This window comes from Berghia stephanieae, chromosome 11, assembly GCF_034508935.2.
Source record: "Berghia stephanieae isolate SIO BIC M18660-M18661 chromosome 11, UCSD_Bste_1.3, whole genome shotgun sequence".
Taxonomy (NCBI): Eukaryota; Metazoa; Mollusca; class Gastropoda; order Nudibranchia; family Aeolidiidae; genus Berghia; species Berghia stephanieae.
Window position 1 is genome coordinate 5,152,027 of NC_088370.1, and position 17,500 is coordinate 5,169,526.

The 17,500-nt window shown below is 37.0% G+C and overlaps 1 protein-coding gene and 1 pseudogene across 2 annotated transcripts in view; one reads left to right on the plus strand and one right to left on the minus strand.

The window, feature by feature from the left end:
• LOC144956909 (uncharacterized) overlaps positions 1–10,297 on the plus strand; it is a 24,213-nt gene extending 13,916 nt beyond the window's left edge. The window contains exons 8-12 of the mRNA XM_078887735.1: positions 1,962–2,136; positions 2,629–5,232; positions 5,860–6,148; positions 8,172–8,446; positions 9,837–10,297. Of these exons, the coding sequence (XP_078743861.1) occupies positions 1,962–2,136; positions 2,629–5,232; positions 5,860–6,148; positions 8,172–8,446; positions 9,837–9,930 (3,437 nt within the window). The 3' untranslated portion in view covers positions 9,931–10,297. The remainder of the gene's footprint in view (positions 1–1,961; positions 2,137–2,628; positions 5,233–5,859; positions 6,149–8,171; positions 8,447–9,836) is intronic.
• Positions 10,298–13,422: 3,125 nt separating this feature from the next.
• Positions 13,423–17,500, minus strand: part of LOC144957348 (epidermal retinol dehydrogenase 2-like) — a 24,220-nt pseudogene continuing 20,142 nt past the window's right edge. The window contains exon 6 of the transcript XR_013642142.1: positions 13,423–16,777. The product of XR_013642142.1 is annotated as an epidermal retinol dehydrogenase 2-like (transcript). The remainder of the gene's footprint in view (positions 16,778–17,500) is intronic.

The following is a 17,500-nucleotide window of genomic DNA, read 5'->3' on the forward strand; positions in this document are numbered from 1 at the left end:
AGGGAAAATAATGAAAGATATCGCCTCGCTTAACTAATCATCAGACAAGAAGAGTGTATTGATAGTGCCGATCTTCCTTTTCGTCAAACGAAAAGAGCCACTTCCGGTATGACACAGTAATCAGCTGATCGACCCACTGGAAATTCCTCTTCGTTGGCCGTCTAGTCATGTCTATGGTTCGCACAGCGGTGCACTCCTGAAGACAGTAACGAACTAATTTTCCCAACTAACGTCTGCATCAGATAATTTTCACTTTGATATTTATAGGAGGTCATGTTTTTATCAATACATATTGGGGAAAAGTCGTCTGAATTATTTTTTATTGAAATTTTATACGGACCTTAAGTGTTAAGTGTATGGCGGAGTGATACTGTGTCGCGAATAATGCAACTGAGTAAAGAGATATTTTTCGATGCGTGTCGTCAGTGGTGGGATGGGCGCGGTAATGATTGTAAAAATTATTTTTTAAAAAATTTCCATTGGCAAAAGGACGCTTAACATACTTAACCCTTCTTGGAAAGGGTTTAAACACAGAGTTGGTTCGATAAGGCCGTCCCAAGCAGAATATAATTGACCTAATATTTTAAAGAACAATAGTCTTCAACAGTCGTGACATCTTTTCCCTCGTATTGACGCATGGTAACTTAGCAACTGATTTTTAAACTATAGGAACAATGGCGGACGTCCTTATGAAATGCTTCTCCGACGAGTATAAAAGTATATCCAGAGGGAAAAAACATTATAAATCTGATCATGTTTTGACTTTTATATATAATTCTGATCACATGACATATGAAAAAGTTCTAGCCAGCATGACGAAAAAAAGTACCGATTTTCTTTGTTTAGAACCAAGCTGCTCGTTGCTGGGCGGATGTGACATCAGACTATTGAATCCTATTGGTGATATCAAACCTTTGATTTGTCGAAATCAAACCTTATGTGACCCATCGACCCATAGCGGTATTATGTTGGAATTAACTAGGCGCTGTATATTGGCTTTTTAGCGACAAACATAACACTTTTAGGTTGTGATGGTGGATAAATATAATTTCTTCCATTGAGAGCATTCTAAAAAAAAATTATCGTATCGTATCGTATCGTATCGTATCGTATCGTTTAAGAACTAATAGGCTGTAAAAACCTTTAAATACTCCGTGTAACTTTTATGCATAGAGACAAATTTTCATTATATAATTAGTATTCAATGTCAATTAATTGATAATATAGAGAATTGAATATCTAATACATAAATAAGTGTCATATTCAATATTCGTAGCATAATTAACTCTATTTACATTCATCTGCTATGACCAACTTGTACATTCGAGAGTTTCAATAATTGATATACAAAATACAATAATATCCAATGCATGTTACATTATTCGTCAAAATAAAATATTATGTCGGTAACCTCTTTATCAAAGACATTCTTAAAACTATCAATTGAATTAGAATTTATTGTCTCAAATTTTTGATTATTCCAAATTGTTAGTCCTTTGAATTAGATTATTTTTTTTCCATATAGACGAATTACATCTTTCAGCAAATATCTTGAACTTCTTAAAATATCTTATCAGTCTGATTCTAAAATTTCCACTGGTGTCCAATTCATCTTGACAAAACACACATTTGTGACCCATAGCCTCAAAACGGTTTTATGTCGGAACGAACCAGATGCTTAAAAGCCGAATTTAATGTGAAACTGGTCAAAAATATAAACTGTTGGCATTAGCACCCTAAATGTGGTATCCATTCTCCTCACTAAATTGTATAAACTCAACGCGTCTGATGTTTCTGGCTATAACTTCAATTTTCAACATCTGATTACCGTTTGGAGGCAAAGGGTCACATTTGAGACGGCGGGACACAGATTGAGTCTAACAGTGCAATTTCTGATTTCAAACGTGGTTAACAATTTCATTTTTATATCCCCCCCCCCCCCGTCCTCATTGACCTGTCAGAAAATCGACTGGAGACAGTACCCAGAGGACTGTATAAACTAAAACATCTCAAGTTTTTATCCTTGGATTGTAACGCCTTAGTAGAGATTGGCGAGGAGGTTGGGAATCTCAAACAGCTCAAGGCGTTAAATTTGGCACACAACAACCTGCAGGGTCTGCCAAAGGCTTTACATGGGTTGGTCTTATCGAATTGATTATTATTATTATTATTATTATTATTATTATTATTATTATTATTATTATTATTATTATTATTATTATTATTATTATTATTATTATTATTTTCAACATCTTCAATATCATCATCATCATCATCATCATCATCATCATCATCATCATCTCATCATCATCACCATCCTCATCACCATCCTCATCATCATCATCATCATCATCATCATCATCATCATATCATCATAATTATTATCATTATCTATTATTTCTATTATTTTCATTATATATTATATGTTTATATATTTATATATATATATACTTCATCATATTTTCTACTTCTCTTATTCCTCTCCTCTCTCTCCTTTCTCTCTCTCTCTCTATCCATATCTCTCTCAACTTTTCTTTCTTTTGCTCTTTGTTGGTATTATGAATGTTTGTATATATCTGGTTTTAATAAATAATTCATTAAAATATTTATTTTTAAAATCATTTTCAGACTTCCACTCCTACAGAATTTCAACATTAAAGGCAATTATAGTCTCACCAAACGGAAATCACAGAAGATGAAAGAAAACGAAAATGCTAAAATGAAAAACGAGAAACATAAGGCATATAATAAGATAATGAACGATAGTGGAAAGAAAACGCTCTTAAGCAGAAGAGGAGCTTTGGAATTCAATGAGGACGAGAATGAAGAGAAAGACGACGGTGATCGTTTCGATGATGATGATGTTGACGACGACGATGATGATGACGATGAAGGAATTTGGATGAACGAGGATTTTAGGAAGTCAAAAAATCAACACAACGATGCTTTATCCTGGACTTATCATTCTAAGAATAGGGCAAATGTTCACCGCGATAACTCGGGCGCGAATCTTATTTCCAGAAGTGCCAAAAGTTTAGATGATCTAAGCAGGGCTGGGAGGCAAAACCAGAACATGATTAGTCATCATCCTATGGCTGGGGAATTGGCAGGCAGGCCTGTCGAAAGAAAGGGGCGTCACAAGTCAGACAAGAAGATAACGTCAACCAGTAGGTCACATGAACCATCGAGGGTATTTCTTGGTAGGGGCTTGGCATTGCCGTCTCAGAATAAACAAGCCACGATAAAACGCATGACGTCATCAAATTTTGCAAACCAATCGTCAAACAGAAACTCTATGAGGAACAAGGGAAAGGAGAATGACTTAGCAGAATCGAGAATCGAAAAGAACAAGTCGAAAATGTTTAACAAGAGCGTGAAAAGTCTGAAAGAGTTGATTTTTGGAAGCAAGGTGAAGAATAAAACTGCTGAGGATATTTTGCCGAGGGGTTATAGAGGGGATACATCAATGATGAAGACTTCAAATTCTGTGAATCTTCCTTTAGAATACACAGCAGATGAGGTCGATGGAGATTGGGGAAGGGTGAAGGGGAGTAGGACAAATTCAGAAAATAATTCTTTCAGAAATCACGGCATTGCACGCAAGGGTGTTGGGAATGTTGAGGAAAGTAGAAGTTTGGATACCGATGGTGACGAAGTCACGAGACATAATTATCCAATTGCACACGATAATGGTGAAAGTGACGTCAGAGATTGGAAATCGGTGAGTCATGGATACGGAAGTTGGAGGTCTAGGACGCAAATGTTATGGGAAATCGAGGAGAGTTCTCATGACAAGGCAGATCAAAACGAGGTAATCAACATGGCTGATGAGACAAGAATGCACATGGACGAGACCAACAGAATGAAAAATAACAACAAATTTCAAAACAATAGAGCAAAATTGCACAGGAAAAAGTCTTTGTCGAGCGGTACTGTTGCTAGTGATTTTACTTACCAAAAGTTTGGCGGGAAACCAGATCGTGCGCCATCACGCCAATCATCTAATGCTAGCAAATATCGTATCGAAAAGCGAAATGATCATCACGTTAAATGCGGCAATGACCGGTACTCGGTCATGAGTGGACATGGTTCAACTCCGAGACCGAGTAGTCGAAGTAAATGGCTTGGGCAGTGGTATGGACCCGAATACGAAAGTTCCTTTACGGTCGGTAGTGACGACGATACCGATGTTCATAATCGTAGCTACGATTACAGCGTAAGAGAGGCCAGAGCATCCTTCGCAACGGAAACGACGATGGGGACACACAACAGACACAATGCTATGCATCCGTACAGGAAAGATGTTCTCCATAGTTCACAGCCCGATTTCAATTTTAATAATGAATATCATTATCGGCCTTTAAATCAGTCACGTCCGTCACGAAAACCAAAACATTCGTCAACAGAATCACTCAACATGACGGGTGATTATCCTTATCCTGATGACAATTACGTAAATTATACCGGGAGTCAGGAGTTCCCGCCCTTTAACCACAAACATCACTATCCAAGCATTTACTCACACACGCCATCGAGGGATCGTCGATATTTTTCAAACAGCCATTCTGAATGGTCTGATGTGTCGTACAAGGCTGATCCCAACCAAAATGTCCATCCAATATTTGATGACCATGACGACATAGACGATGACCTACTAGACAATGTTGAAAACGGTGAAAGTTTTCCAAGAGACTTATATAACACGGAGACGGTTGACAAAAGATCACGTGATATCAACAAGCCCGGACCAAACACTCCTGAGTATAAGGGAGAGCAAAATGGTCAAAAAGGACAAATCAAATATTTTTCACGATCGAAGTCGTTTCATGAATTTGATAATTTTCTGGTCACGAACGAACCTGAAGTCCAATCACAAACAAAACCACAGGGTAACCAGATAAAAGGAAAAGATTCTTCAACAAAAGATTCAGTAGCTCAACTGGACGAAAACTTTGCCTTGAGGAAGAAATCGGAACTTCCTCGGAGTAAAAGTATGACATCCCTCAGCGTGCCCCAAAATGAGGATGGTCGTTTACCGCCGTTTGGAATGGCCTTGACCGCATTACCAGGCGGCAACGGAACTCTGGCCAGGGGTACAAGCACGGTCAAACAAAACAAAGGGAGGCAAATGAACAGAACAGACTACACACTGTTGGGCGTCTGTAACCAGATAGAAACGATGCTAAACAAAAACCTCCTTCAGCCTGTCATCGGGTTCAAGGGAAGTCACAAGTAAGTAAATACAACACCGCAATGTAATATTTCTGAGTCGTAAGGACGATGGAGCCGAAGTTTACCCCGGTGTTCGGAGCAATTTCTTGCTATCCTTAATATAGGGCGCATGTCTATCACTAAGTACTTTCCATCACACCAAGCTACCTATCACTGCAGGGTGAACAGTGTGTTTGTGTGTGTATGTGTCTGTGTGTGGGCGGGGTGGTGGGGGGAGGGTTATAAAAAAGAACCCTTTACTGTCTGGTCTTTTTGCTTGTGAATCGGTTGCTCTACCAACTGAGCTCTCGGGATCCCCCGGGCTACAAGAAAGATGGCTATCATCAGTCTTATGCTTTGTTGACTCTTACGTAAGAATATTTTTTTAAAAACCTCTAGAATACTCTTCTAGCAAAGAAGTTGGTTTGTATTTGCCTTGTTGGGAAATATAAATAAATCATATATCCTGGGCAACGTTGTTTACTCTCAAACCAACGATAATTTTTTTTTGTCCATTACAACAATTTTAAATCAAGCCCATAAATTCGGTTCACTTATCGGACCTGCAAATATTATGTCAATGTAAACTGCTACCTATAGCCGCTCTGCCAAATATTGAACCCGAATCTTGTTTGTCATCATGAACAGGTTTGAAGATAAAACCATTGAAGAAAAATCAAAAGGCATCTGGCGTATTGGGGACAGCTTTGACCAGAACGAGGTCGATGACGATAAAGACGATAATAATGATAATAATGACCTCTCCCGCGACAGAAATGACAAAGTGAAGGTCATAAAATCAACTTTAGAGTACAGTCAACCTCAAACATTCAAGGTTACAGCAACGGGAGGTCAGTTTATGACCTGTGAATGGCCAGAGGTCAAGGTTTCTGTACCCGCTCACAGCGTTAGCAAAAATCTGCAGGTCACCATTCAGGTGAGTCATTATAGAAGGAACGAAATTGACGTCACTCAGCTCTATGTTATTCTTTTTAGCCAGCCATTTTAATGAGCAGTACTCACTAAATTGTATTAATCAAACAATAAACGTTTACACATAGTCCTGTGTATCGGTACGGAATATATGACTGGCATTGTTACGAGTTTGTCTTTTTGAGTCAACACTTAGTAGAATCAATAGAATGAATATTAACTTATTGAATTCTCTTCGGGCTTTGAGGCACATAGGGCATCCGCCAGCCATCTTCTTCTTTTTATTTGGTGCTCATTGTTAGTGCGGTCAGCTTTCTTTAATAGATCCACTGTTTTTATTTTTGTAGGCCAAAATATGTTGAAACTTCTTTTTTGACACTTGTTTTAGGTTTCTAGCTTTTGTATATGATTTATGCTGACTAAATTTATTTTTTAAATTCACACCGTCTACATGAGTCTTAGTTTACACGCATGTTTAGAATATCTGAAGACCGACATGTACATAATATACACATTAGACCTATTAAGAAACTTACCGTGAGTACTGTGTTCTTAACTTCTTTCTTATCAAATCAACCAGAACGCTGATTTTTAATTATATATCTAAATGCAGTCTTTTTAATGGGAGAGATCTATATTCATGATTTTGTCCAACCTAGTCATCGATCACATGATTTGTTGCTGAACAATGATTGGACATTTCTCAATAATTGTAAACACGCTGCTGTGTTTATGAAAGTTGTAAACATACCCATGAGTCACGCTGAGCAAAATGGCCAATTGTGATGTTGGATATTTCTCAAATTGTGAACACTTTTCACTATGTGGGTCATTTTGAGCTCATATTCCAATGTGACCAAGGACCTCGAGCACATGGGAAGGTAATATAGATCGCTCCCATTGGTTAGAATGGCCTTTTCTGATCAAGTGTCCAAACTATGAATTCCAAGTCAGCTTTCCCACATCTTCAAGACCATCCTTGTTAGATCTATGTTTCCGGTATGACAAACGAAGGATCTTCCGGTATCTGTTGTTCTCAAATAAATTGATTCGCCTTTCTAGTTTATAAATTAATAAAATTGAGCTTTATATAGCGCGATTTCTACTAAATGTGTTCAGAGCGCATTACAGGGGGTCCCAAACCAACAGCAACATTTAACATGTAGGGACAGAACATAACGCCTGTTAGGCGATATTACAATTTTCCGGACAAAGACAGCGCTGTTAACGGCCTGGTACTCATTTTACACCCGAGTACAGAGAGAGAAAGTGAGTAAAGAGCCTTTTCCAAGGACTCAACTGTGCGTCGAGCGCGAGGCTCGAACCAAGGATCTTCCGATCTGAAAGCGAGTGTCATACCACTAGACCACATAGCCGCACATTCATCGCTCAGGCCTCACAACCATAAAGTAACACAGACAGAGCAAGGGACTCGTACAATTTGAGTTTTGGATGAAAGCTCACCTGGCTTTTCCAGATTATGATTTTGAGTCGAGCCTTCACCGCCGTCGCAATGCCTGTCCTTTGAGTTCGTTCCATCCTCCGTCAGCAAAATTTGAAGGACGTGGCCTACTTCAGCGTCTCGCCATTTATGGTGGTTGTATGTAGCTTTGGCGTCGCTTCGACTGTTGACTTTGAATATTATGTGTTTTATCCGTGTTAATTGCTATACCCTTACTTTGATACCGCCTGGCTGAGAGGGTTAGTTAGAATACAAATCTTGATACATGCCGACATAGTCACCCCCCTCCCCCAAAATCTGAACGTTAAAACACATTGTTCTATTCAAAGTTACAGTGTTATTCCATATTTCGCGGCGTTACAACGTAGTGACAAATACTCACACACAGCTGATTCTGCTGTTAGGAATGAATTGAATGAAACTGTGTTAGTAGATCACATTATATAATGAATCTTCCTTTTTGACAAAAAATCTGACGTATTTTTGATGTTTTTTATTTTATTTTTGGAGCAGAAGAAAATTTTACTTCAAAGTTAACTCCTCACTCTTTTCTTGTCGTCCACAGACGCTGAATATCTCATTATCTCTACTAAGCCAGGCCAAAAGACTCAATCACTTCATTGACAACATCACAGCAATAGGTCCGGTCGTTTACTTCTACCTCACGGAGGAGCAAAAGTTGAACAGCCCCGTGTCCTTCACAATTCCAGCTCCAGCAAGCATAAAGGGTAATCACTTGTCCGTCCTGACAATCAAGAGGGATAACGCATGCATGCCCAGTAACAGCGCTTTCCGGTCCAGCAAACTGGAGGCTTCTGTATCTGCTTGGCATTTCACAGCGTAAGGCTGACTTCATATTTCACAAAATTGCTTTTAAAAATACTTCTACTTCTCTTCCTCCTCCTCCTTCTACTACTACTACTACTACTACTACTACGCCACTACTACTACAACCACTACTACTATTACCACCACTTCTACTACCATTACCACTACTACTACTACTACTACTACCATTACCACTGCTACTGCTACTACTACCATTACCACTACTACTACTACTGCTACTACTACTAGTACTACTACTGCTACTACTACTATACTACTACTACTACTAATAGTCTTTGAGTGGGAGGGAAACAGTCAAATCTATAGAATATAGTTTTACAGAGATAGTTTTTCCCCCTTGTAAATCATCTTTCTGCTATGCCTTGATATGTTTCTCTGTTTGGAATATAATATAACGGTTTGTAAATATTTGAGAGTATTCATCTAAGTTGGATCCTGTGCTTGTGTCCGGATGAGACTTTCAGGTGATCTCAAACTGATAGTGTTCTTTTGGAATTTACATGTTCCCTTTTTGAGCCATTTCCCTATATCTTATTTTTTCTCGTGTGCTTTTAATTGTAAATCTAGAATATTTGAATATCCCATTATCTTCCTTTTTACTGACGCTGAAATGATCTTAAATGTGTCACAACCTTTAACCCTCTCCTTACCACCCATAGGAAAATCGTCACATTCGTTACGATGCAACCGATGATTTTCTCATTCTGATTTCATCTTGTACATCACATTCAAAGAAATGCTTTGATTACAGCTAACAATACTCAACACTGTGTTGTAGACATCATTTTGCTGAATAACATTCTTTATAGAATGTACTTGTTACTTTTTTGTTTGAGTAAGAAAAGTATATTTTAATGTTGGGTGGGTGTAAATTTTCGGGGGAAATTATGTGCGGCTATGTGGTCTAGTGGTATGACACTCGCTTTCGGATCGGAAGGTCCTGGGTTCGAGCCTTGCGCTCGGCGCATAGTTGAGTCTTTGGAAAAGGCTCTTTACTCACATTCTCTCACCGTACTCAGGTGTAAAATGAGTACCTGGTCGTTAACAGCGTTGTCTTTGTCCGAAAAATTGTAATATCGCCTAACAGGCGTCATGTCCCGTCCTACATGTTAAAATGTTGTTGTTGACCAGGGACCCCTTGTAAAGCGCTTTGGGCACGTTTAATGGATGTTGGGCTATATAAAAGCGCATTATTAAAAAAAAATTATGCTTATTATGTAGTGGCGTGATGAAAAAAACATTAATTTATAGTATGTAAAGCGCCGCAAAGCACGATTAACGTGGATGTTTAGGCGCGATATAAATTCATTATTTTATTTATTTATCTCGGTGTTATCTATTTCATCATTTATCCGGTTTGTCGAACTCTTCCACTCTCCAGGAAAGTTGCAGTTCTTACCCAAGCCAAATGCAAGTACAAGGCATGCAAGTCCGTAGAGATGCTACTCCAATGTTTGGGTGCCAATCAATTGTGACGAGACTTTGTGGATGATGGATGCCAATGGATAAGTCTCCACAGCAACATCGTACTAACTATTCTGTCAAAGATCAACCTATAGATAGAACGAAGATGACGTCACTCATGTTTTTTGCCATCCACGTTTATGAGTAGTTCTCACTAAACTGTATTAACCAGACTATACAAGTTCATCGTTACACACAGTTTTGTGTGTTGGTCCGTTAAACTTCCGGATGGCAATACTATAAGCATCGTAGCCAAAGTCATACTATTTATAGATAGTATGCGCTTGGCTATGAAGCTCACATCATTGCCATCCGGAAGTATAACGGACCAACACACAATACTGTGTGTATCCATGAACTTTTATAGTATGGATAATACAGTTTCGTGAGAAGTACTCATAAACGTGTATGGCAAAAAAAAAAAAAAAAAAAAAAAAAAAAAAAAACAATAACAAAAACCTGAGTGACGTCATCTTCATTCTATATATCTAGACTTAATAATAAATGCACCGAGGTCTAGGTGCACATATTTTGTAGGTCTGGTAACTCAATTATGGGCTTGATTTAACATTGTTGAAATCGATACTATTTTGCGTTGGTTTGAGAGTATTTCCATTACGACAATGGGCCCCACGACAATTTGGGATATCAGGCCTGCAAATATGTACACGTTGACCGATCTCAAATCCCATTTCGTGTTGTTACATTGTTATTTTGGTCTGAAAACTTCATAGACGTGTCGGGTTTGAGACTTTTTGGGGCTATAAACTTCATCCATCGAGATTTGAATCAACAATTTTCCTCTGATCAAAAAAAAAAAAAAATAAAAAAATAAAAAAAAGACCAAAAAACCCCAAAAAACAAACAAAAAAATAAAACACACTAATATACAAAAAAACAAACAAGAGGTAGGCCTATTCTAATATATTATATTGTAATATGTACTTTCTTTATAGTTGATAACATTCAATACTCTATTATTATTATTATTATTATTATTAGTGTTATTATTATTGTTATTACTATTATCATCATCATCATCATCAACAACGAAGTCCCAGAATTGAAATCAATATTTGAAGGACGAGTTTTCTGGGCCAAATATAAACACACAAATGTTTTCCAGACTACGGAAACCTCGCTGTAATAAGGACAGGGTAATATTAATCCATAGTTAACTCACTCAACCCTAACACCGACTATATCCGTAATTTACCAGGGTTACTTTTACCCCATGCCTGTTAATGACATTTTTTTCTGAGACAAATTATAGGCGTAGTATCAAAGCTAATGTTTTTTTTTAAATTTTTATTTTTTACCTGTTAATGATAGTTGAATAAAACGATCTATGTACATACTCATTTTAATACATTTTTTTTTTCCAATTTTGAAAAGTAGCGAAAATCTCTAGGATTGAGTGAGTTAATCATTTGGCGTGAATATTGCAATACTTTATCACTGTAACTGAATGTATTGCAAAGGTCATGCAAGTCTATTTTATCTTTTATAACCCCCCCCTCCCCCCCCCCCCACCACCCACACATATTGTTTTTTTTGTTTTTGTTTTTTGTTTGTTTTTAAGGGTTTTACGGCGCTTGTTTTGTTTTGTTTTTAAGGGTTTTACGGCGCTTGCAACACATTAAGGTCATATCAGCGCCAGTAAAAAGTAAGAAAATGGGATAGTAAAAAGTTCTAGAATTACAATTAGAGCACAAAAGAAAAGGTGAGACAAAGGGGAATTGGTTCAAATAGGAAACGGATGTAGATTCCAAGAGCACACTGTCAAAGTACTTAGTTTGAGATCACCTAAAAGTCTCATCCAGACACAAGCACAGGTCCCAATCAAGAGGAATACACTCAAATGGTTACAAATCAAATAATATAATACGTAAACTAAACATAATACAATGCATAACAGAGAGATGATTTACAAGGACAAAAATATCAACATCTCCCAAAATTCTAACTATATATTCGACTGTTTCCCTCATAGGAACTCCGGCCAGGGTCTGGACAAAACTAAGTAATATCATTCCAAGACAACGACAGGAAACAATTGGAAAACGGATAGAGGGGGATAGAAGACACAGCATGTACCTCCCCGCCCACTATGGGAGGTCAGGATACCCACCCAGTTACGGCGCTTGCAACACACTTAGGTTACATCAGCGCCAGTAAAAAGGAAGAAAATGGGATAGTAAAAAGGTCTAGAATTACAATTAAAGCACCCAAGAGAAAGTAAGACAAAGGGGAATGGGAACAAATCGCGATCAGATGTAGATTCCAAGAGCACACCACCAATGTACTTAGTTTGAGATCACCTGTCTCATCCGGACACAAGCACAAAATCCAACAAAGAGGAATACACTCAAATGCTTACATTATACATTAAAAATAACAAATATAATATTACATAACAGAGAGATGATTTACAAGGAAAAAATATATCATCTCCCAAAACAATAACTATGCATCTGACTGTTTCCCTCTCAGCCATGGACTCCGACGAGGGCCTGGAAAAAAACAAGTAATCTCATTCCAAGACAAAGACAGAAAGCTTGTTGGATAAGATATAAGGGGATAGAAGACACAGTACGTACCTCTATGCCCGCTATGGGAGGTCAGGATCCCCACCCAGACACATATTGCATGTTTATTATTTAATGTGTTTTTGGATATAGACTTTATTGATATAAATTTATTATCAGATTATTTATCATTGTATTATTTAAGAAGAAAAAAGGTTATCTATTATCTTTGTTCATACGTTTATCATCGTATTATCTCGATAAATAAATGATTGATAACACTAAGTGACTTGCTTTCTTCTTTCTTCGTTTTGCGTTTATTAAATATAGATATAACATAATTAAATACGAACAGTTATTTAAAAAAAAAAAAGAGATCTTATATTATAGCGCAATATCCACTAAATGTGCTCAAAGCGCTTTACAAAGGGTCCCTGGCCAAAGCAACACTTAACATGTCGGACGGGACATGACACCTGTTAGGCGATATTACAATTTTTTTCGGACAGAGAATAAGCTGTTAGCGGCCAGGTATTCATTTCACACCAAAGTACCGTGAGAGAATGTGAGTAAAAAGCCTTTTCCAAGGACTCAACCATGCGCCAAGCGAGGCTCAAACCTAGGACCTCCCTATCCAAAAGTGAGTGCCATACCCACTGTCACCCATCTGGTTTATAACCACATTCAATTTTGCTTGGGTTTGGTATAAGACAAGACCTCATATCGCTAAGCCGTTAAAGAATTGTTTCTCGCTTTACGTGACGAATATCAGTTTACTTCGAGCAAGATAAAGAAGCAAAAATAAATATTAAATTAAAAAAAAAAACAAACATATTACAAACAAACCTATCCCCCCCCCCCCCAATTAAAAAAAAACACGTTAAACCCCCCCCTCCCCCTGAAAAAAAACCATAACAAACACTGCACCCCCCTCCCCCCTTTTGCCTCCTCTGAAAAAAAACAAACAAAATAAAATTTCATGTAAAGAGATTTTAATTCAACAATGCCGACAATGTTAAACCCTTACAATACATCACGACATTGTGTAAATGAATTGCACAATAAAGAAACAAAACAATGACCAGACGATATAGAAATTACTCTGACGGAAACATCAAGAATATGTGTAGCTTTCTGGTCTAGTGGTACGACTACGACCCTCGCTTTCGGATTGGAAGGTCCTGGGTTTGAGCCTCGCTCAGCGCATAGTTGAGTCCTTGGAAAAGGCTCTTTACTCACATTCTCTCACTGTTCTCAGGTGTAATACGATTACCTGGCACTAACAGCGTTGTCTGTGTCTGAAAAAGAATTGTAATATGGCCTGATAGGCAATCATATATCTCGTTCTTGTTTTTTTTTTTTTTTTTAAGGGCTGATTTACGGGGCTTGCTTGCAACACATTAAGGTCATATCAGCGCCAGTAAGGGGAATAGAAGACACAGCAGTGACCTATTGACCTATCCGCCCACCATGGAGATCCCATCAACCATTGTATAACGGTCAACTGCAATATAAGGGAAACAACCCCTGTTAAACCGCTGTTTGCATTTGTTTGAGTTATGTCCCCAGTTAACCACAAGAAGCCTATTAAAGACAACAAGCAAATTTAAAACCGGTGTTCATCTTGACCCTTATCATAATATACTATCATTACTGTCATAATAAATCATTACACCTAGGTATAATCGTATGATCTGTCTGCATGGGCATCGCAACTATTAGAAAAGTTTAATCCCCCATCCCCCCTCCTCCTCTCGCTCCCAAACCTCTAATACAAAAAAAAGGAAGGGGTAGGGGGGATGATAGACAGGTGAGAGAAAAAAAACGAATACCCTGATAAATTGATTATAAAACAACAAGTCTCAAGGAATGACTTTTTCAAAATAATAATATCTGGAGCATCTGACTTAAATGTTGTAAGTGTGTAGGTACGTGTAAATGCAAGAGAAGTGACTAGAAAAAAAACCCCAAACCAATAAAACAAAAACCATCTGTAATCACACTTAACCCTCTCCTTACCACCCATAGGAAAATCGTCACATTCGTTACGATGCAACCAACAGTTTTCTCATTCTGATATCCTTTGCAGGCACAAATTATAAAGAAAATATTTTGTTTTAGCGATAAAAATTAGACACTGGACAATATTATGTATGGAATGTACTTGTTCCTTTTCTGTTTGAGTAGCAATAAAAATCTATTTTTATGTTGGGTGGGTGTGAAGTTTCATGAAAAATTCTGAAAATGGCTGGTAATGAGAGAGGTAACGTGTGTTTAAATCTCATGACTATTTCCACCAAATTATAAGATTTTGGCTCGTCACCAGGGTATCGCGTTGGGGAGGGATAGGGCTTTAATATAAGCTGAAAAAAAAAAAAAATTGCATTTTGCGTTACACGGTTACAGTCAGATGCCCTTGACATATACTTTTTATTAGTTGTGTTCAAGAGTTTGATGATGTCACCAAAACTCATGTGGAAAAGTAAAATCATAGTCATAGTCATAGCAATGGATAAAAGAATGAATAGAAGTACATGCAATTTCTGGTCACAGTCTTCCCCACAACAGCTCAGTTTCACCAGATAACTCCTTCAAAATATTTATTGTATTGTACTCATGACACAAGTAATGCACAAACATAAATAAGATCATAAAGAGAACACATTTATCAGAAAGATGATGATGATTTATAAAGGGATAAAACAGCTCAAGACACCATGGAATATCAAAATCTCACAACTATTACACATTGCGTTGAAATGGTATCGTGTCAGGAGGAATCAGATCCCGATTATGACCCACCCTCATATCGGCGCTGAAAGAGTTAACCCCTATTTTTACTGCATTAACCCCCACTTTTAGAGCAATTCAGATGATATATTATCATTGATACTCTAACTAATTTCTGGGGGAGTGGGAATCTGCACCTATTTGTTCCATCACACATCAAATCTCTCACTGCCAGTACATTTGATTGGGGGGGGGGGGGGGGCATATCTAATATCTTAAAAAGAGTAAATTCCTCCCCTGGCACCAAAATTGTAGATTTCCACGAATTGGAGGAAAAACCATCAGCATTGAACCTGACAGCAAATGACTCGGCGGGTTTTAGTAACATCCCAAAATAATCTATTAATCACAGCTGAGGACAATTTCCAGAACAGCTAGGTTTTGACATTAGCGATGCGCTGATTGTTTGTTTTATTTGTTTTTGAGGGTTTTACTGCGCTTGCAACACATTTTAGGTTATTATATCAGTGCCAGCAAAAAGGAAGAAAATGGGATAGTGAAAAGTTCTATAATTACAAAGAGGAACTTGGAATTAATAGGGATCAGATGTAGATTCCAAGAGCATACCACCAATATACTTAGTTTGAGATCACCTATAAGTCTCATCCAGACACAAGCACAAAATCCAACAAAGAGGAATACACTCAAATGCTTAAATTATACATTAAAAATAACAAATATAATAATACATAACAGAGAGATGATTGACAAGGAAAAAAATATCATCTCCCAAAAAATAACTCTATGCATTTGACTGTTTCCCTCCCAGCCAGGATCAGGACAAAAACAAGTAATCTCATTTCAAGACAAAGACAGAAAGCATGTTGGAAAACAGACATAGGGGGATAGAAGACAATTGGTGAAATTAAAGCCACAGAATACAAGTTTGAGACGACGGGTCGCAAATAAAAGGAATGCCATTAAGAATGATTTTTCAAGTGAAAGCTAGGACTTCTCACTCACCATACCACTTCCTCAAATAATCTATTAGCACCAATTTTGTACAGTGAATATTTATCAGTGCTGGTGGTGACCAAAGTGAAATTGGTGAAAATTTTGCCTACTTTAAGTCCCACTTTTACTGTGTTAACCCCCAATTTTCTCCTTTGAGCAAGAAACAGATGATCAACTATCATTGGAGGGTGGGAAACAGCCCCTGAATGTTCCACCATACATTAACTCTCTCAATGCCAGTTTAATTGATTTGGGGGAAGTATAATTTTGAAAAAGGAGGAAATTCTTCAATTCACTCCAAAATTTCAGATTCCTGCGGATCCAAGGAAGACCATCAGCACTGATTTTATATCTACAGGACATTTCCAAGGATTTACCATGCTCAATGCACTTCAGTTCAAATTTTTGAGTGATAATCTCACAATATATGGTTTGATCTGACAACCCTTTGGTCTACTATCATTCTTCTTTACTTGTTGATGCCTCACAGTCCTGCTTCACCCGACCTTGTCCAATGAAAGAGTCCATAAATCTGTCGGCCTTGCAGAACTGGATGAAAGCCAGCAAAGCTTTAGTTGGCATTAACCTGTGTGGAAGGAAATAGAAAAATAATAAAAATACTACTACTACTACTACTACTACTACTACTACTACTACTACTACTACTACTAATAATAATAATAATAATAATAAAAAATTAATAATAATAATAATAAATAATAATATAGTAATAATAATAATATAATAATAATAATAATAATAATAATAATATAAATAATATAAATATAATAAAATAATATAATATAATAATAATAATAAAATAATAATAAAATAATAATATATAATAATATATAATAATAATAATAATAATAATAATAATAATAATAATAAATAATATTATAATAATAAAATAATTAAATAATAATAATAATAAATAATATAATAATATATATATAATAATATAAATAATATAATAATAATAATAATAATATAATAATAATAATAATAATAATAATAATAATAATAATAATAATTAAATATATAATAGATCTTTATTAGATCATGTCCATAAATATGTGACAATGACAAAAATATTCATGTGGCCAAGGGCGGTGTGGCTCAGTGGTACGGTCTTTGCTTCGTACCCGAAAGGTACCGAGTTCAATCACCTGCTGCTGCGTTGTGTGGTCTTGAGCAAGTCACCTCGCCCTAGCTCAATTTGCGGCGCTGTACTGCGGCTGACGCCTGGGTTATCCCAGTCTTCTCTTGGAATAGACCCTAGAGACAAATTTCCCCTATGGGATGAATA